This window comes from Doryrhamphus excisus, linkage group LG4 (genome assembly GCF_037039965.1).
Source record: "Doryrhamphus excisus strain RoL-2023G ecotype Guam linkage group LG4, RoL_Dexc_Guam_v1.1, whole genome shotgun sequence".
Taxonomy (NCBI): Eukaryota; Metazoa; Chordata; class Actinopteri; order Syngnathiformes; family Syngnathidae; genus Doryrhamphus; species Doryrhamphus excisus.
Genome location: NC_136360.1, coordinates 17,147,737 through 17,169,659, shown reverse-complemented (window position 1 = coordinate 17,169,659; position 21,923 = coordinate 17,147,737). Strand labels below are relative to the sequence as shown.

The 21,923-nt window shown below is 38.5% G+C and overlaps 1 protein-coding gene across 6 annotated transcripts in view; it reads left to right on the top strand.

Annotated features, from left to right (window-relative positions):
• The window catches only part of elavl4 (ELAV like neuron-specific RNA binding protein 4), a 127,558-nt gene that overhangs the window by 13,939 nt on the left and 91,696 nt on the right, over positions 1–21,923 (top strand). Inside the window, exon 1 of one of the 6 annotated variants that reach the window (XM_078790306.1) lies at positions 11,035–11,319. The exons of the other annotated variants lie outside the window; for them this stretch is intronic. Coding sequence (XP_078646432.1) covers positions 11,296–11,319 — 24 coding nt within the window. The 5' untranslated portion in view covers positions 11,035–11,295. Of the gene's footprint in view, positions 1–11,034; positions 11,320–21,923 lie in introns of those variants that run through there. 6 annotated transcript variants of the gene reach the window in all.

Here is a 21,923-nt window from a genome sequence, read left to right as displayed (position 1 = left end):
TATCGGTTCGCATGCAGGCCTCACAGTTAGAAGACCCGAGTTCAATTCCACCCTCGGCCATCTCTGTGTGGAATTGACATGTTCTCCCCGGGTTTTCTCCGGGTACTCCGGTTTCCTCCCACATTCCAAAAACATGCTAGGTTAATTAGCCACTCCAAATTGTCCATAGGTATGAATGTGAGTGTGAATGGTTATTTGTCTATATGTGCCCTGTGATTGGCTGGTAAAGCTACCAAATCTTAAGCACTACACATTAGATATTCATTAGTTCCTCAGTAACTACTCTACTCATTAGTTATCATTTAGTTCCTCAGTAAATACTCCTAAATGTATGTACAGTACCTTAGTTCCTCAGTAACTACTCTACTCATTAGTTACCCATTAGTTCCTCAGGAACTACTCTAAATGTATGAACAGTACCTTAGTTCCTCAGTAACGACTCTACTCATTAGTTATCCTTTAGTTCCTCAGTAACTACTCTACTCATTAGTTACCCATTAGTTCCTCAGTAACTACTCTAAATGTATGTACAGTACCTTAGTTCCTCAGTAACTACTCCTAAATGTATGTGCAGTACCTTAGTTCCTCAGTAACTACTCTACTCATTAGTTACCCATTAGTTCCTCAGTAACTACTCTAAATGTATGTACAGTACCATAGTTCCCCAGTAACTACTCTACTCATTAGTTATTCTTTAGTTCCTCAGTAACTACTCTACTCATTAGTTACCCATTAGTTCCTCAGTAACTACTCTAAATGTATGTACAGTACCTTAGTTCCTCAGTAACTACTCTACTCATTAGTTACCCATTAGTTCCTCAGGAACTACTCTAAATGTATGAACAGTACCTTAGTTCCTCAGTAACTACTCTACTCATTAGTTATCCTTTAGTTCCTCAGTAACTATACTCATTAGTTACCCATTAGTTCCTCAGTAACTACTCTAAATGTATGTACAGGACCTTAGTTCCTCAGTAACTACTCCTAAATGTATGTGCAGTACCTTAGTTCCTCAGTAACTACTCTACTCATTAGTTACCCATTAGTTCCTCAGTAACTACTCTAAATGTATGTACAGTACCATAGTTCCCCAGTAACTACTCTACTCATTAGTTATCCTTTAGTTCCTCAGTAACTACTCTACTCATTAGTTACCCATTAGTTCCTCAGTAACTACTCTAAATGTATGTACAGTACCTTAGTTCCTCAGTAACTACTCTACTCATTAGTTATCCTTTAGTTCCTCAGTAACTACTCTAAATGTATGTACAGTACCTTAGTTCCTCAGTAACTACTCTACTCATTAGTTCTTCAGTAACTACTCTAAATGCATGTACAGTACCTTAGTTCCTCAGTAACTACTCTACTCATTAGTTATCATTTAGTTCCTCAGTAACTACTCTAAATGTATGTACAGTACCTTAGTTCCTCAGTAACTACTCTACTCATTAGTTACCCATTAGTTCTTCAGTAACTACTCTAAATGTATGTACAGTACCTTAGTTCCTCAGTAACTACTCTACTCATAAGTTACCCATTAGTTCCTCAGTAACTACTCTAAATGTATTTACAGTACCTTAGTTCCTCAGTAACTACTCTACTCATTAGTTACCCATTAGTTCTTCAGTAACTACTCTAAATGTATGTACAGTACCTTAGTTCCTCAGTAACTACTCTACTCATAAGTTACCCATTAGTTCCTCAGTAACTACTCTAAATGTATGTACAGTACCTTAGTTCCTCAGTAACTACTCTACTCATAAGTTACCCATTAGTTCCTCAGTAACTACTCTAAATGTATGTACAGTACCTGTATATTACCTGAATATTATCCAATATGGTGCCAGCGCTTAAAAGGAAAATTGAACTGCAGTATAGTCATTTAAATACATGGATAATGTAAATATAATGATACGGACTAAAATCCAACACATATTGTCAGAATTATCACAGCAAAACTGGCAGAAATACTCACAAGCTCTTTGGGAATCTACCTCGGCTGTGATTGGTTGACAATGAGGAAGTGTTGTGTTTGCGTTGTGGAGCGCTATGAACGAATTAAGCACTGCTGTTAGCGTGTTATGGTTGGTAATACGTTTAAAAGGAGCGTCAGACTCTGTGCTCGTCTGTAAGTATAGTATCCTGGGTGACCAAACGTCCTGTTTTCCCAGGACATGTCTGTTTTTTTCATATCCTGACCTAGGTTTTTCTGTCAGGAAGGGATTAAAATGTCCTGGTTTTCATTGGGTCATTATATTGGCTGGTATTAGGGAACTCTGCTGGTTGGATTTTTGAATTTTTGAATTCAAAAATGTTGCAAAATAACCTAGCATAGTTCATCATTTGACGCTGGCTAATATGAAGTCTTGTCAATTGACGATGGTTCGGAATTGTTTTTTCCCTTAGCCTATCATATGATCAGCTATGGTTTGCTTGACTTTGATATTTGGTCTGGTAGTCTGGTTTGATTGCATTTCCACTGCAAAGGGTGTCACACTGGATCTGGTCAGAATGGCGTCCGTAATGGTGGAGGTCGACACTGTGATACGTTGTTGTCCTTCTGTTGGTCAGCCCAATGTTGGCCAACAAGCATCCAAAGTCTGGTTTTCAGGGACTTTCAGCACCCTTGTACACTCATAGTGTACAAGTACTTGTAGTGTACACTTGTAGTGTCCAAGTACTCGTAGTGATGTCCACTTGCTTTCTCCTAATTGGGAAATGTTATGCCGTCTTGGTGTTGCTGCTTTGATTTCACACCATTCACATGCTGAAGTATTCATCTGCATCCTGCCAACACGCCTCGCCGTGAAATAACTTGTGGGGATGAGAGAGCAATACGGATAAACATAGCGGAACCAATAAGTACAATTCCGTACTGACTAGTAAGATGATACCTGTAATATACATCAATAAATATCACTAAATCCTTACATCCGGAATTTAACACCACTGGTGTTTTCCAAAGAAAACATGTTTTCCTGCTATACATCCAATACAATAAAATCAATACAATAAAATAAGTTATTAACATGCTACTGCTCATATCGGGTCACCAGATTTGGGTGACCAATAACCAGGTAATGAGATTGTCCTGATGAGGTAATACTTAATAAGGTACACAAAAACACAGTAGTTAGAGGAACAAAGCTACCAAATCTTGAGCACTACACATTAGATATTCATTAGTTCCCCAGTAACTACTCTAAATGTACGTACAGTACATTAGTTCCTCAGTAACTACTCTACTCATTATTGACCCATTACTTCCTCAGTAACTACTATAAATGTATGTACAGTACCTTAGTTCCCCAGTAACTACTCTACTCATTAGTTACCATTAGTCCCTCAGTAACTACTCTAAATGTATGTACAATACCTTAGTCCCCCAGTCACTACTCTACTCATGAGTTATCCATTAGTTCCTTCGTAACTTCTCTAAATGCATGTGCAGTACATTAGTTCCCCAGTAACTACTCTACTCATTAGTTATCAATTAGTTCCCGAGTGACTACTGTACTCATTTTTTACCCATTAGTTCCCAAGTAACTACTCTAAATGTATGTACAGTACTTTAGTTTCTCAGTAACTTCTCTACTCATTTTATACCCATTAGTTCCTCAGTAACTACTCTTAATGTATGTACAGTACTTTAGTTCCTCAGTAATTACTCTACTCATGTGTTATCCATTAGTTCCTTAGTAACTACTCTAAATGTATGCACAGTACCTTAGTTGCCCAGTAACTACTCTTCTCATTAGTTATCAATTAGTTCCTCAGTAACTACTCTAAATGCATGTACAGTACCTTAGTTCCCCAGTAACTACTCTACTCATGTGTTATCCATTAGTTCCTCAGTAACTACTCTACTCATTGTTTACCCATTAGTTCCTCAGTCACTACTCTAAATGTATATACAGTACTTTAGTTCCTCAGTAACTACTCTAATCATGTGTTATTCATTAGTTCCTCAGTAGCTACTCTAAATATATGTACAGTGCCTTAGTTTCTCAGTAACCACTCTAAATGTGTGTGACATTTAGAGTGGTTACCGAGAAACTAGTTCCTCAGTAAAGCTTAGTTCCTCAGTAAATACTCTACTCATTAGTTACCCATTTGTTCCTCAGTATTTGTTCCTCAGGTATTACCAGGAGATGTCCTGTATTACCAGGACATGTCCTGGTAATACAGGACATAGGTTGCTAATATTACCACTAGCACTGCAATAAATGTCCCAAACGACATTTTGCAGAGTTTTAAAAGGTGATGAATAATCTCGGCGTCATTGCAGTTGGGAATGTCCTCCCTGCTCTCCATCCGACTTCTAAAGAGCAGCTGAATGTGTCCTTCAAGGGCAATTCCATACGGAGAGGCTATCCAATGTATTCTGGTCAAACCAGCCACTTTTATACTTATAGTTGTGGGATATTACGGAGATGCTTAATGGGAATATTTGAATTGTTTCTCTCTCTTTTTTTGGCTTTCTCGCATTTGAGGGAATTGAAGCATCCGTTTTCCTTTGCTGGCTAATAATCAAGGTGTTTTCTCTCTTTGGCTTTTGAGGTACGGCGCCTCAGCCGGCGTCGTCACGTCTCCTCCTTTAAATAGAAGTCTTATTATGCGGGAAGAGAAAGACAAGGCAGGTGTTGAAATCCCCGCGTCTGACAGTTAACAAGACCCAAAAGCAAAAGCGGCTGCAATTATCGCCGCGCACGCCGCATATTCAAATATGATATACGACACATGCTATTATTTGTCTGCGCTTTCAGCGGCGTTATCGCGAAACTACACATGGGCTGCGTGGATATTGTGTCTCCGCACACAATGCTACGCTCGCAGCACATTGAATCTTTGTTCACACGGGATATTCAACACCAGCAAATAGGAACCCTTGTCAGTTCGTGGAGGAGAACAAACGGGGTGACAAGCGAGCCCGAGACACACAACACGGTGTGCCGCTAATCCATTAAAGGTGTGTGACGAAGGAGGGGGTTTCGGGTAAAGAGTGAAGGGCACGCCAGGTTCAGGACAATTAACCGGTTCTCTCTCCGTAAATTAGCATGCTAGAAGCAGCGGCTCAAGCACACTCGTGAGGTCGAGCACTTAAAGCCCGAGCTCCTCGCCGCCGCTCACGGTGGGGGGACTGGCGGCCACTTTGTGCTCCGAAGTGCTTTGTGTGTGTGTGTGTTTGAGGATGCGAGGAATAGTCGGGAAGAAAATTAAAGCACGGAAATCCATCCAATGCACGGATCGTGCCTCCTCTTCCGAATCCTAAAATAGAATATTTTGACGTTATTCTTAGAATTTAACCTTTTCCTTATTTTTTCCCAAATTACAGTTTTACTTTGTTTTGTTTGTTTTCATAATATTAGGACTTTTTTCTTCATTATTTCAACTCAATGCTACTAAAATGAATTTTTTTCTACAAGTTGATTTGTGTAAAATTGTGACTTTTTCCTCTTAATATTTTGACTTTATTTTCATAAAATTAGATCAGTTTTTTCTTGTGTAATTTTTTTAAATCTGCAACAACTTAATTTTTTTCTAAAATTTTACAAAATTTTTGACTTTTTCCTCTTAATATTTTGACTTTATTTTCATAAAATTAGATCAGTTTTTTTCTTGTGTAATTTTTTAAAATCTTTTACAAAAAAATTATAACTTTTACAAAATCTTAATTTTTTTTACAAAATCTTACAATTTTTTACAACATTTTACATTTTTTTTATAATTTTTTGTAAAATGTTACAAAATGTTACAAAATGTTACAAAATGTTACAAAATGTTACAAATCTTAAAAAATCTTACAAAATCTTACAAAATCTTACAAAATCTTACAAAATCTTACAAAATCTTACAAAATCTTACTAAATTTTTATAATTTTAATATTTTGAATTTAACCTTTTGCTTATTTTTCCCAAATTACAATTTTATTTTGTTTTGTTTGTTTTCATAACATTAGTACTTTTTTTCTTCATTTTTTCTTCATTATTTCAACTCAATGCTACTAAAATTATATTTTTTTATAAAAATAATTAAAAAAAATTACATAATAATAAATAAATATAAAATTAAATAATAAAATTAAAAAAATAATAAAGAAAAAAAATAAAATTAAAAAGTATAATAAAAAGAAATAAAAAAATATAATAAAATGTTATATTTTATAATCAGATCTAGATTCAGCTCGATTTAGTCACTATTAAATTATGTTTGTTTTTTTTTAACAAGCCTTACTCCTTCCCATATGCCAAATGCACATGAGGATTTAATGGTAATGGTTTATTTTATTTGGTTTTAACACCACAGTTACAATTTTATAATGGATAAATATTAACATCATTGGAAAAATACCAAGACATCAATGCGGATAAAAAGATATATATCTTTGCAGAAGATTATGTTTGCTTTGTTGTGGACTGAGTGTCAGAATGAAGAATACTGGGTTTCGTACTTACTCACAGAAGGACGCCGCAATGGCAGTAAAAAGCAGTCGAAATGTCCTTGATGGACGACGTCAGCCACTCCCTCCATCTGTCCATACACGGCATTGTAATGCGCAGCGTGTACCCTTAACTAGGACATGGCAGCAACAAGGTTTCATCTTTTTCATCTTGGGTAATGACACACACACACACACACACACAGACACACACATGCCTGATATAACACCAGACCGGAGAGGAGAGCAGATTGTGTTTATAGCTAATTTACTGAGTAACGGCAGCCACTTTCAGGGCTCTGTAAAAACCAGCGTCCTGTAGCGCAATTTTGCAAATAACATGGCCGAGCTACCAACTGTTTTCACGTTCTCGTTCTCAATTAGAAGGAAAAAGGTTATTTGGATCGTATTACCGATGGAGGAAACAACCTGGAAACGTTGGCCTTTAAGAAATGTGAAAATGAGCGCTCTCCATTTGGGACTCATATTTATTTACCCGCTGGCGTACAAAGAGAAAGGGAAAAGATGCCTTTTGGGATGTTGCTTTCATTTACGTTTCATCCTTTTTCTATGCCGCTTATCCTCACGAGGGTGGCTGGGGTATGCTGGAGCCTATCCCAACCTGCACTGGTGGCCAGCCAATCACAGGGCACATATAGAAAAAGTCTAAGAATTATCATAACAGAAAAAGGATTAAAACTGTTCTTTTCGATGAAGTACTCTATTTCCTTAAATAGTCCAAATACTCCACTCTAGTATTTGCTGCCATATCAAATTCCTTGGTAGGTCCATCAATCAAGTTTCTTCCTTTTGTAAAAAATCTATAAATATATCATCATAAAAATGCAATATCGGTTGATATCGGTATCTGATTTTTTTCCTGATCATGAAAACCGTTGGACCCATCCCATTTGTTACCCAAAACAGCAGCACCCACTGAATTAAACGGCGGTGTCTTAGCTACGTCGTAGCTATGTCTTAGCTACATCTTAGCTACGTCTTAGCTACATCTTAGCTACGTCTTAGTTACGTCTTAGTTACGTCTTAGCTATGTTTTAGTTACGTCTTAGCTATGTTTTAGTTACGTCTTAGCTATGTTTTAGTTACATCTTAGGTACGTCTTAGCTACATCTTAGTTACGTCTTAGTTACGTCTTAGCTATGTTTTAGTTACGTCTTAGCTATGTTTTAATTACATCTTAGGTACGTCCTAGTTACGTCTTAGCTATGTTTTAGTTACATCTTAGGTACGTCCTAGTTACGTCTTAGCTAAATCTTAGCTACGTCTTAGCCACGTCTTAGCTATGTCTTAGCTACGTTTTAGCTATGTCTTAGTTACATCTTAGCTACATCTTAGTTACGTCTTAGCTATGTTTTAGTTACGTCTTAGCTATGTTTTAGTTACATCTTAGGTACGTCCTAGTTACGTCTTAGCTATGTTTTAGTTATGTCTTAGCTAAATTTTAGCTACGTCTTAGCCACGTCTTAGCTGTGTCTTAGCTACGTTTTAGTTATGTCTTAGTTACATCTTAGCTACATCTTAGTTACGTCTTAGCTATGTCTTAGTTACGTCTTAGTTACATCTTAGCTACATCTTAGTTACGTCTTAGTTATGTCTTAGCTATGTTTTAGTTACATCTTAGCTATGTTTTAGTTACATCTTAGGCACGTCTTAGGTACGTCTTAGTTACGTCTTAGCTATGTTTTAGTGACGTCTTAGCTAAATCTTAGCTACATCTTAGCTATGTCTTAGCTACGTCTTAGCTACGTCTTAGCTACGTCATAGTTACGTCTTAGCTACGTCTTAGGTACGTCTTAGCTACGTCTTAGCTACATCTTAGTTACATCTTAACTACGTCTTAGCTATGTTTTAGCGACGTCTTAGTTATGTCTTAGATATGTCTTAGCTATGTCTTAGTTATGTCTTAGTTACGTCATAGCTATGTCTTAGTTATGTCTTAGTTACGTCATAGCTATGTCTTAGTTACGTCTTAACTACATCTTAGCTACATCTTAGCTATGTCTTAGCTACGTTTTAGCTAGGTCTTAGCTATGTCTTAGTAACATCTTAGCCTTAGCTACGTCTTAGCTATGTGCGGAGATGTAGTGATCCATTCATAATGAACCAGTCCTTTTCCTGAAGAAGAATTGCATCAAATGTCATGAATCTGTACACAACCCCAGACAGCGAGTGCCGGTGTATTTTTTTTTCCCACCAGAGGTTATTTTTTTACAGTTGGCTCGTATTTCCACTGCTCATGTGTAGTCTCAGGTGTACGTATTATTATTATGTATGTGTTATTATTATGTATGTGTTTTATGTACGTGTTATTACACAACATTTACAAATCCTTTGTAAATGCCACACCAAACTCGGTCTTTGTTTATTTCGCATTAAGGTTAGAACTTTGACTTCCTGTTTGGGCTAATAATGCAGCCCGTTAAGGCGGCAAACTAATTGGGCCTGAAGTAATTCATGACCGCCTGCCAAGTCGCCACCTGCCACCATGACATCCACTGGTAGGCCCGTGCCAAGGTGGCTATCACAGGAGCGCCATGCCATGTTAGACTCTGGTCTCCATGAATACGGAATATTGCATTTCCAGGGTAGCTGGTCTTAGTCGTGTGTGTGTGGAGCGTCTGCAGCATGTGTGCATGATAGGACTGCTGCTTCCAGGCAGGTAGGGTCTGGAAAAGGAAGCAAGAGCTCCCCCTTCTTGCCTGTCTGAGACATAAACCAGCAAGGTTTGCTTCTATAGTGAATCTTTTGTTTGTTTTTTTTCAAAAGCACATATGTAGCCGTGACAATCAAAGCTGAGCATTATTATCCTTGCAGATGCATAATTTATAATGCAGGTCCTGAATGAGATCTCATTAGATGCTTGGAGTCTATCTGGCCAGCAACGGGCTTCATTTTTCATGACTGGTTAAACGTGCACATGACTGCTGATAAGATGCATTCATCGGCTCCTCTCCCTGGGGTGGGGCGCCGCCCCTACTGCCAACCAGTGGGACCCTGCTAAGCCAATCAGGTCCCTGAACATCTCTGCGATGATTTTTTAGGTTGGATGCGTGTATCTTGTCATGGGTGTTGATGCTCCGATGTCAGATATCAACAATCAGTAACTGTTACATTTGTTCACTTCCTGCTTTCCTAATATAGTTTAAGTGGTTATTTTTATTATTTTTCACAATGAATGAGTAATTTAAATTTTAAAAAAATTTAAATGTAAAAAATATTTTAAATGTAAATTTTTTTTATTTATTTTTTTAATGAATTTTTGTTTTTTATTATTTAGTTTTTTTGTCATGTACCAAAGTAGGAGGTGATATGAGCATCCAATGCCATAATGGGTACCATAGTAAGTGTCAATATAGTGATATATATAGCACATCATGACTGGTTCAAGACTCTTCATCCTTGTATTTAGCAAACATCAACTGCTTGTATTGTTTCTTGAATTGTCTCATCGTTGTGCATTGTTTGATTTCCTTACTCAATCCATTCCATAGTTTGATTCCACATACTGAAATGCTATGGCTAGCATAACGTAGTCCTAGCATAGAAGTGTTTCAAATGTACTTCTTCCCTGAGATCATATTTCTCCTCTCTTGTAGAGAAGTATTGGATGACATTTTTTAGCTAATTGCTTATATGTTCTCTGTAGGCGGCATTATGAATTATCCTTACTGGCCTTTTTTTGCAGTACATTTAGCCAGTGAAGATTGCTTTTTATAGTTATTAGCCCATATTTTCACACAATAAGTAAGATATGGTAGAATGTGATTTCTGATTGAGAACAAATTTTGCTTTGTTCAATATTGAAATATTTCTGGCCACCTTTGGATTTGATTTTTCCACATGAAAACTTAGATTGCTGCCATTATTTGCATTATTAAGGCAGGTTTTGCTTATCCTAAGCAGTCCAGTTGTACAGCACGGTGAATAATACCTCCAAAGCTAGCATTAGCGTTATTGTATTTGTAAGGTTTGTATGCAAGTGTATTACCCGGTACGGTGAAGCCAATAAGCAATGTTTTCCTATAAGTGGCAATAGTAATTGTTGAACATTATGTGTTGTGTGTGTGTGTGGATGGCGGCGAGGGTTGATGAGGGGGGTGTTGTGGGGGGGTGAAGGCTGCATACACACACCAATGCAAATGTACAGAGGACACTCAGTAATAGCTAATTTATATACACAGTGCTGTGCAGGCATCCTATTACCATAGCGCCCGAGGCTGCAATCACTCTCCTAGCGCTCGGCTCCACGTTGCTCTGCTCCGGCTCACTCAGGCGCGGAGCTGAGCAGCGATTGATTGCTTTGCTGGGATTCAAAAAGCCTTTTCTCTGCCAAAAGCGGGCTGAGGCTGGCGTGTGCCGAAGAGGGCTCCGAGCCAGCCAGAGAGCAAAGGTGTTAACACCGAGGGAGGGGTGGCGGATAGGGAGGAGGAGGGTAAGGCGAGGCCCCACGGTTGACGGGCAAGCCGAGACGCCAATGACACACTGGAGTAAAGAGGTGGAGGGGGCGGGCGCTGCTCTGAGAAGGGGACTTGTGGGGAGGGAGTGATGGGGGGGGATGCTGGCTGCACTCGCATCCAAGCTCATCATTCCGCTCTCAGCATCTGTGGAAGAAGGCGCTGCCTGCGCCGTGCGCACCTTCCGCTAAGCTGCTCCCCGCTCGCCGCTGAGACTCAGGGAAGCCGAGGACAGAATATTAAGAAGCAGAAGGTCTGTCGCTGCACAGCGAGACAGGGAAGGAGATTGAGGAGCATCTCTCGGAATCGTTGCTGAAGCTGCCGTGTGTGTGTGGGGGGGTAAGAGAGACACAGAGAAATCAACCGCCGGCGTCTCCCAAATGGAGTGGAATGGGTTTAAGATGGTAAGGAAGAAAGCTCCAGGCTTGCCATTACGCATAATTACACATTTCTTACTAGAATGCATGTTTGCGTCCACCGACCAACTTATACTGGCTTCAGTGGGCTCCTTCTGCCAGGCGTGGGGAGGGACGACATGCTTTTCCTGCCTTTGCACCATTCCGTATCATGTACCTGCATGCATGTGCTCCGTCACGGTACACGGCTGCGGGATTGATGTCCATGCTAAGTCCCTAAGTGGACGCGGGAGTCGGTGTGTTTGAGTTTTTGCGCATGCCCGGATTATATGATGTGGAATGTTCTGATTATTACTACTACTAGTAACTACTTATTGGCTTTCTTATTAGCCTGCTTATGCCCTGTTGTATGGAATTTTTTTGGTAAAGATTTTTTTTTAAGATTTTTTCAGGATTTTTTTTTAAAGAAAAATCAATAAAAAAATTAATAAAAATATCAAATTATTTAGTGGGGCTTAAGAATATTTTAGGCAGGCTGAAAAAAAATCAATATTTTTTTAAATCAATAAAAAAATATCATATTATTTAGGGGGTCTTGAGAACATTTTAGGGGGGCTGGAAAAAATCTATATATTTTTTAAATCAATAAAAAATATCAAATTATTTAGGGAGACTTAAGAACATTTTGGGGGAGGCTAAAAAAAAACATTTTTTTTAATCAATAAAAAATATCAAATTATTTAGGGAGACTTAAGAACATTTTGGGGGAGGCTGAAAAAAATCATTTTTTTTAATCAATAAAAAATCTCAAATTATTTAGGGGGACTTAAGAACATTTTAGGGGCTAAAAAAATGAATATTTTTTTAAATCAATAAAAAATCTCAAATTATTTAGGGGGTCTTAAGAACATTTTAGGGGGGCTGGAAAAAATCTATATATTTTTTTAATCAATAAAAAAGATCAAATTATTTAGGGGGACTTAAGAACATTTTAGGGGGGGCTGTAAAAAATAAATATTTTTTTAAATCAATAAAAAATATCAAATTATTTAGGGGGTCTTAAGAACATTTTAGGGGGGCTGGAAAAAATCTATATATTTTTTAAATCAATAAAAAAGATCAAATTATTTAGGGGGCTTAAGAACATTTTAGGGGGGCTGATTTTTTTTAATCAATAAAATAATATCAATTTTTTTAGGGGGCTTAATAACAGTTTAGGGGGGCTGAATTTTTTTTTTTAATCAATAAAAAATATATCAAATTATTTAGGGGGTTTAAGAGCATTTTAGGGTCGCTGAAAAAAAACCACATTTTTTTAAATCAATAAAAAATATCAAATTATTTAGGGGGCCTTAAGAACATTTTCGGGGGCCTGAAAAAAAATCAATATTTTTTTAAATCAATAAAAAATATCAAATTATTTAGGAGGGCTTAAGAACATTTTAGGGGGTCTGAAAAAAATCAATATTTTTTAAATCAATAAAAAATATCAAATTATTTAGGCAGGCTTAAGAACATTTTAGGGGGACTGAAAAAAATATATTTTTTAAATCAATAAAAAAATATCAAAATTTTTAGTGGCACTTAAGAACATTTTAGGGGGACTGAAAAAATTCTATAATTTTTTTGTAAATCAATAAAAAAAATCAAATTATTTAGGGGGACTTAAGAACATTTTAGGGGGGTCTGAAAAAAAATAAATATTTTTTTTGTAAATCAATAAAAAATATCAAATTATTTAGGGGGCTTAAGAACATTTTAGGGGGCCTAATAATAGGCCTAATGACGCCACTGGCCATCTGTTGGTCACCTCAAGCTGATGCTAACAACTTGGGTTGTCAGAATACCGAAGACGGACGTTGTATGTCCAATTTCCTGAGGACATCTGCTCGCCTTTTACCTTGGCGTAGAGTCTGGAAGATCTAGAAAGCTTTTCTAGAACAGGGTCCACAGCTCAGTACAAAGGCCCGACAATGAGCATAATAGGTCTCTTGAAGTCGTTAAAGACGGCCACCCTGTCAGGCGGGGGTGCTTTGGTTTTGTTGCGTATCGCAGTATCATTTCTCTCTGGGGGAGTTTTTTTTTGAGTTGGGGTGTTTTGAAGGTGAAATATGTGAATGGCGGCGAGGGACGGCGATGTGGCGGTTATGACCCCTGCCAGTATGTTTTCTTTGACTCTGTGCAGTGATTCTACGTCGACTCCATGACTCTCCCAACAAGGATGCTAACTGTTTGGCATGTTGGCTTCTTTTTGCTAATGCTAATCGGGGGCCCCCCAGTACCCCCCCCCCCCCCCAATGCTCCTTGTTCACCAGGACACTCAGAGCTTTGTGGTTAAGTGAGGCACTGCTGCTTAGCGGGGGACACGTGATTGATTGAGGCAGGAAGTCGTGGGGACAGACGGACGCAAACCAAGGGGTCGTACGATCAAACCTGTACAGTACGCGTGATGTCTTGATGCGAGCCAGCGGGGCTCCTCGGCTATCACTTCACGTACACGCGCATGCATTCCAACATGCAGGACTTATTACCCTCAGGCAGAACATGGTGAGCTCCAAGGTTACACATCAATGCTAATAGGCTAGGGTGTGTAAGGAAAGTATGAATATGGATCAAGTGGATTAAATATAAGTGAAGATCACGGATCAGGGAATGCCGTGTGTGTGTGTGTGTGTGTGTGTAGCCTTTCGCCAGCTTTGCATCCTTTTTATCCATTCGCCTTCAAAAAAAGGGGGCGATGCGACGGCCATATTTGTTCCCGGGTGTCACCCGTGTCAATTTCCTCAGAGTCAACACCGTTACCTGTTCTCCGTCGGCTCCAAGATTTAGTAGAGATACTCAATTGTTTTAGGCCTACTATCATTGTTATTATTCTTCTGATTATTACTACTACTAGTAGGCTAGTATTAGCCTGCTTATTGGCTTGCCTATTAGCCTGCTTTTGCCCTATTGTATGGAATTTGATTTTTTTTTTTAGATTTTTTTATGAAGATTTTTAAAAAGATTTTTTCATGATTTTTTTGGTAAAAAAATGAATTAAAAAATAAAATAAATATCAAATTATTTAGGGGGGCTTAAGAACATTTTAGGGGGGGTGAAAAAATCTATATTTTTTTAAATCAATGAAAAATATCAAATTATTTAAGGAGGACTTAAGAACATTTTAGAGGGTCTGAAAAAAATAAATAGGGGGGCTGAAAAAATAATTTGATATTTTTATTGATTTAAAAAAATGATTTAGGGGTCTGAAAAAAAATCAATATTTTTTTTAATTAATAAAAAATATCTAATTATTTAGGAGGCCTTAAGAACCTTTTTTAGGGGGGCTGAAAAAAATCAATATATTTTTTAAATCAATAAAAAATATAAAATTATTTATGGGGGCTTAAGAACATTTTAGGGGGGCTGAAAAAAATCAATATTTTTTTTAAATCAATACAAAATATCAAATTATTTAGGGGGGCTTAAGAACCTTTTTTAGGGGGGCTGAAAAAAAATCAATATTTTTTTCAAATCAATAAAAAATATCAAATTATTTAGGGGGTAATTAAGAACATTTTAGGGGGCTGAAAAAAATAATATTTTTTTAAATCAATAAAATATATCAAATTATTTAGGGGGACTTAAGAACCTTTTTTAGGGGGCTGAAAAAAAATATTTTTTTAATCAATAAAAAATATCAAATTATTTAGGGGGGGCTGAAAAAAGATGATATTTTGAAGATGGTGTGTCGGCCTTGTGCTGGAAGATACGGCAGAGTCAAGTACAGTATAGTCACATACCAAGACCGACCGTTATTAACATTTCTTACACCAGCGTACGCTACACTGCCTTGCACCTCCCCCTCCAACCCCCCCTGCTTGATAAAAGCTGCAATTAGTCTCCCCTGTCTCTCTTCAACCGCCGTTGTTCGCTGACAACAAAGAAAGCTAATGGGGCCAGCTAGGTTATTTATTTATTCTACGACCTAATGCTGAATTGCCAATATGCGGGGATCCAGTAGAATTTGTGTACTTTTGCGTTTGTATTAATTCGCAGGCCCAGGTTCGAGTTCCCATCGATCCAAGCAGCATCGAAAATGGCCACGGTTTATCACATTCATCGCTATAAGTGGCGCGGGGATCAAAGCTCCAAAAGGTCACACCGGGGTGTGTGTCTGTGTGTGTGTGTGTGTGTTCATGCCTCTCATGCTATGTGCAAATAACAACAGACAACTAATGCATTGATTGACACGTGTTGTCCCCGCCTCTTCTGGTCTTGCTTTTAGTTCAATGACTCCATCTTGCAGAGTGTGTATAAAAAGGCTCGGGGCAGAAGATGCATTTAGACGCAGCGGATTCCTTAATTGCATATTTACTGTGGCAGCTTTGTCTCCGAGACGGACAGACGGAACGTTTTATTGTTTGGAACTGTCGCTGTAAAATTGTTCTCATTAGAATTTTGATGGAAAAAGTTGAGCAGGCAAACATAAGAGTGATTAAAGCTTTGGAGTGACTTTCTCCTAAAAAGATGGCATATGCATACGCTAAATGTTTCACCACAAATCATATCAGGATTCCTCGTTTAGTTTAAATGTGCCCAACAAAAGTTTGGCCCGACATACCCACCTTGTTGAAACATAACTGAGATTAATTGAGATGAAAAGGTTATAAAGTCATTTCTAAACGTTGGGACTCCAGCAAACCACAATGAGAGCCATTATCCGCAAATGGTGAAAACATGGAACGGGGTGAACCTTCCCAGTTCAGTTCCCAAGAGCTCAGCAACATCTCATCCAAGAGGTCAAAAAGACCCCGCAAAAAACTTTCAAAATTTTTTATGAAAAGTTTTTTTTGTAAAAATAAATAAATACATAAAAAATATCAGTTAAAAATTTAGAATTATTTAGGGGGGGCTTCAGAACATTTTAGGGGGTATGAAAAAAAATCAATAAAAAATAAATGAATAAATAAAAAAATATCAAATTATTTAGAGGGCTTCAGAACATTTTAGAGGGGATGAAAAAATCAATAAAAAAAAATCAATAAAAAATATCAAATTATTTAGGGGGCTTCAGAACATTTTAGAGCATCTGAAAAAAAATCAGACACAAGGAAGCAAATTAAAAATAGGGTCATAAGGGAAAATTTTCGGGGTAATAAAGGACAATTTTTGTGGTAATAAGGGACAATTTTTGTGGTAATAAGGCACACTTTTCAGGGTAATAAGGGACAAGTTTTGGGGTAATAAGGGACACTTTTCGGGACAATAAGGGACACTTTTCGGGACAATAAGGGACAACTTTCGGGGTAATAAGGGATAATTTTCGGAGTAATAAGGGACAATTTTCAGCGTAATAAGGGACAATTTTCAGGGTAATAAGGGATACTTTTCAGGGTAATAAGGGACACTTTTCGGGACAGTAAGGGACAATTTTCGGGGCAATAAGGGACAATTTTTGGGGTAATAAGGGACACTTTTCAGGACAATAAGGTACAATTTTTGGGGCAATTAGGCACAATTTTCGGGACAATAAGGGACAATTTTGGGGGTAATAAGGTACAATTTTCGGGGTAATAAGGGACAATTTTCAGGGTAATAAGGGACATTTTTGGGGTAATAAGGCACACTTTTCAGGGTAATAAGGGACCATTTTTCGGGGTAATAAGGGACATTTTTTGGGGTAATAAGGGACAATTTTCGGGGTAATAAAGGACAATTTTTGTGGTAATAAGGGACAATTTTTGTGGTAATAAGGCACACTTTTCAGGGTAATAAGGGACAAGTTTTGGGGTAATAAGGGACACTTTTCGGGACAATAAGGGACACTTTTCGGGACAATAAGGGACAATTTTCGGGGTAATAAGGGATAATTTTCGGAGTAATAAGGGACAATTTTCAGCGTAATAAGGGACAATTTTCAGGGTAATAAGGGACACTTTTCAGGGTAATAAGGGACACTTTTCGGGACAGTAAGGGACAATTTTCGGGGCAATAAGGGACAATTTTTGGGGTAATAAGGGACACTTTTCGGGACAATAAGGTACAATTTTTGGGGATATTAAGCACAATTTTCGGGACAATAAGGGACAATTTTGGGGGTAATAAGGTACAATTTTCGGGGTAATAAGGGACAATTTTCAGGGTAATAAGGGACATTTTTGGGGTAATAAGGCATACTTTTCAGGGTAATGAGGGACCATTTTTCGGGGTAATAAGGGACATTTTGGGGGGTAATAAGGGACAATTTTTGGGGTAATAAGGGACACTTTTCGGGACAATTTTGGACACTTTTCGGGACAATAAGGGACAATTTTCGGGGTAATAAGAGACAATCTTCGGGGTAATAAGGGACACTTTTTGGGGTAATAAGGAACACCTTTCGGGGTAATAAGGAACCATTTTCGGGGTAATAAGGGACACCTTTCGAGGTAATAAGAGACAAATTTTGGGGTAATAAGGTACAATTTTCGGGGTAATAAGGGACAATTTTCAGGGTAATAAGGGACATTTTTGGGGTAATAAGGCACACTTTTCAGGGTAATAAGGGACCATTTTTCGGGGTAATAAGGGACATTTTTTGGGGTAATAAGGGACAATTTTTGGGGTAATAAGGGACACTTTTCGGGACAATTTTGGACACTTTTCGGGACAATAAGGGACAATTTTCGGGGTAATAAGGGACAATTTTCGGGGTAATAAGGGACACTTTTTGGGGTAATAAGGAACACCTTTCGGGGTAATAAGGAACAATTTTCGGGGTAATAAGGGACACCTTTCGAGGTAATAAGAGACAAATTTTGGGGTAATAAGGTACAATTTTCGGGGTAATAAGGGACAATTTTCAGGTTAATAAGGGACAATTTTTGGGATAATAAGGGACACTTTTTGGGGTAATAAGGGACACTTTTCGGGGTAATAAGGGACACTTTTCGGGGTAATAAGAGACAATTTTTGGAGTAATCAGGGACACTTTTTGGGGTAATAAGGGACAATTTTTGAGGTAATAAGGGGCAATTTTCCGGGTAATAACAGACACTTTTCGGGGGATTTAAAGGGACAATTTTTGGGGTAATAAGGTACAATTTTCGGGGTAATAAGGGACAATTTTCAGGGTAATAAGGGACATTTTTGGGGTAATAAGGCACACTTTTCAGGGTAATAACGGACCATTTTTCGGGGTAATAAGGGACATTTTTTGGGGTAATAAGGGACAATTTTCGGGGTAATAAAGGACAATTTTTGTGGTAATAAGGGACAATTTTTGGGGTAATAAGGGACAGTTTTTGGGGTAATAAGGAACACTTTTCGGGGTAATAAGGGACACTGTTCAGGGCAATAAGGGACAATTTTGGGGGTCATAAGGGACAATTTTCAGGGAAATAAGGGACACTTTTCAGGGTAATAAGGGCCAATTTTCGGGGTAATAAGGGACAATTTTCGGCCCTTGAAGTCGTTAAAGACGGCCACCCCTCAGGCGGGGGTGCTTTGGTTTTGTTGCGTCATAGCATCATTTCTCTTTAGGGGAGTTTTTTCGGTGAAATACGTGAATGGCGGCGAGGGACGGCGATATGGTGGGTTATGACCCCCGCCAATAAGTTTTTCTTTGACTGTCATTTTGCATGTTTTTAATATGGCAATAGCGTTTTTTTTCCCATTGACTTGAAACGTCTCTTCTTTGAACAAAAGGCTGGATGGAAGCATTTAATGAGCTAAAAGCCTGTTTGAATAAGAAGCCGCTGTAACAATCTCTGTCCCAATTAGCACGCTTTGGTTTTTAAATATTCCTTTTGTGCGAAGCCTAAACACACATGAAGACTCACAAAACGTTCACATTGAAAATTTAATAGGCTTCCACTGCGACGTCCTTAATTTATTTAAAATGTTGTTTTTTTTCTTCCTCTCTCTCACTCACTCACTCATTCGGTTTTTTCCCTTTGCATTTTGAAAAAGCCAGAAATGTGAGCGGCATGGAAAGTCATTCCGCTGCGAGGGGAGCGGCGTTCACAAATACTAGACCTAATTCCTTTGGCAGCAGCTCAAACTGCTACAGACAGACACATAATCAGCTGGGGAGCGTTATAGCGCCTCAGCCCACGAGCAAACACAACACCGAGCCCTTGTTGTGCATGGCTGCTTTTCAGAATAAATGTCCCTATGGAAAATACAGCGGGAAAGGAAGGAGGTATTCGTGTGTATACAGCTCTTTGTTTTCCGGAGAAAAAAAAAAAAATCCAGAAGAATTTTTTTCCAGCCACTTTTTCCGCTCCTTCGTTCCCATTTGCTATCTCGCCGTTCCCGCTGTCTCTCATCCTTTACTGTACGCTGTGTGTTTTGCTATTCATACAGATGTTAGGATTTGAGTGGCAGTTTCTCCCGAGACCGGGAGCGAGCGGCTGACTCGTCTCATCTGCATTTTGCATCCCAGGAAACAAAGCCGAGCGGAAAGCGGCGTAAAGTATATCAGCAGGCAGACATGTTTGTTGTTATTGTTGTTGTTGTTGTGTGTGAGACAGGAAGACAGACGGTCTTCTTCCTGTGTTGTGTTGTGTTGGGGCTTTGGCAGCTTAAACAGCCTCAGAGCTGTCGCGGAATGATGTTTAAAGGACATTTCAAGGTCACGCCTTCGACAGGCCCTCGCTGCCTCCGACGTATTAAACATTCATGCGTTTCTGTAGTTATATGAATTATAGATTCAACATGAAAACGAACATGCTGCAAAATGGCACCATTGTGCTCGGTAATAGACACATTAGGGTCGACAAAACACGGCGTCGCACGACACGTATCGTATCGATAACAGCACTCCCAACCGTGAGCGCACACTACATCATTAATATCGCTTTGACTGAATTCCTGTTTCCATGTCATGGTCGCCTCGGTTTTTGGCTTATACCGATATCTGATATCGTCCAGTACCTGGTTACCGGTGTCGGTAATCGATATCGGCAGAGGATCTTCCCTGCAAAATACGACAATTCCTGAAATGTGCAGAGTTAGAGACCCTGTGTGGAGTTTGCATGTTAAAGTGCAATATAAATTAAATTTGTTATTATTATTATTATTATTATTATTATTATTATTATTATTATTATTATTATTATTATTATTATTATTATTATTATTATTATTATTCTCATGCATGCAGGGTTTTTTTTCCGGGTACACCGGTTTCCTCCCACATTCCAAAAACATGCTAGGTTAATTAGCGACTCCAAATTGTACAAATACAGTGATCCCTCATTTATCACTGTTAATCGGTTTTGGACCCGACTGTGATAAGGGAATTTGACTGTAGCGGTCAAGTGTTTAGCATGCAAAACTCACAACTAGGAGACCTGAGTTCAATCCCACCCTGGGAGTGTGGAGTTTGCATGTTCTCCCCGTGCATGTGTGGGTTTTCTCCAGGTACTCGGGTTTCCTCCCACATTCTAAAAACATGCTAGGTTAATTAGCGACTCCAAACTGTCAAATTGTCAACTTGTACAAATACAGTGATCCCTCATTTATCCCTGTTAATCGGTTCCGGACCCGACTCTGATAAGTGAATTTGACTGTGATAAGTTGGATTTGATGTTTAGAAATCTGATATGTTTATGTTAAGTGGGCAAGTGGTTAGCACGCAGACCTCGCAGCTAGGAGACCCGAGTTCAATCCCACCCTCAGCCATCTCTTTGTGGGGTTTGCATGTTCTCCCTGTGCATGCGTGGGTTTTCTCCGGGTACTCCGGTTTCCTCCCACATTCCAAAAACATGGTAATAAGAGACAATTTACAATTGCAAAAAAGTGGTGCAAAATGTTGCTCTACATTTTTTACTTTAACCAAAACTATGCTAACAGGGGTTCCACTGTGGATCCGATTGTTTATTTTCTTTCTTTTTATTGCTTTTTTGGATACACAAGGAAGCAACACATCACAAAAATTGGAAATGGGGTCATCAGGGACAATTTTCGAGGTAATAAGGGACAATTTTGGGGGTCATAAGGGGCAATTTTCAAGGAAATAAGGCACAATTTTTCGGGTAATAAGGGACAATTTTCAGGGTAATAAGGGACAATTTTTGAGGTAATAAGGGACAATTTGGGGGATCATAAGGGACAAATTTCAGGGAAATAAGGGACAATTTTCAGGGAAATAAGGGACAATTTTCAGGGTAATAAGGGACAATTTTCCAGGTAATAAGGGACACTTTCCGGAACAATAAGGGACAATTTTCCGGGTAATAAGGGACAATTTTCAGGGAAATAATGGACAATTTTCCGGGTAATCAGGGATGATTTTCAGGGAAATAAGGGACAATTTTCCAGGTAATAAGGGACACTTTTCGGGGTAATAAGGGGCACCTTTTGGGGTAATAAGGGAGAATTTACGGGGTAATCAGGGACAATTTTCAGGCAAATAAGGGACAATTTTTGGGGTAATAAGGGACAGTTTTTGGGGTAATAAGGGACAATTTTCGGGGTAATAAGGGACAATTTTCGAGGTAATAAGGGACAATTTTCGAGGTAATAAGGTCTAATTTTGGGGGTAATAAGGTCTAATTTTGGGGGTAATAAGGGACACTTGTCGGGGTAATAAGGGACACTTTTCGGGGTAATAAGGGACAATTTTTGAGGTAATAAGGGAAAATTTTGGGGGTAATAAGGGACAATTTTGGGGGTAATAAGGGACA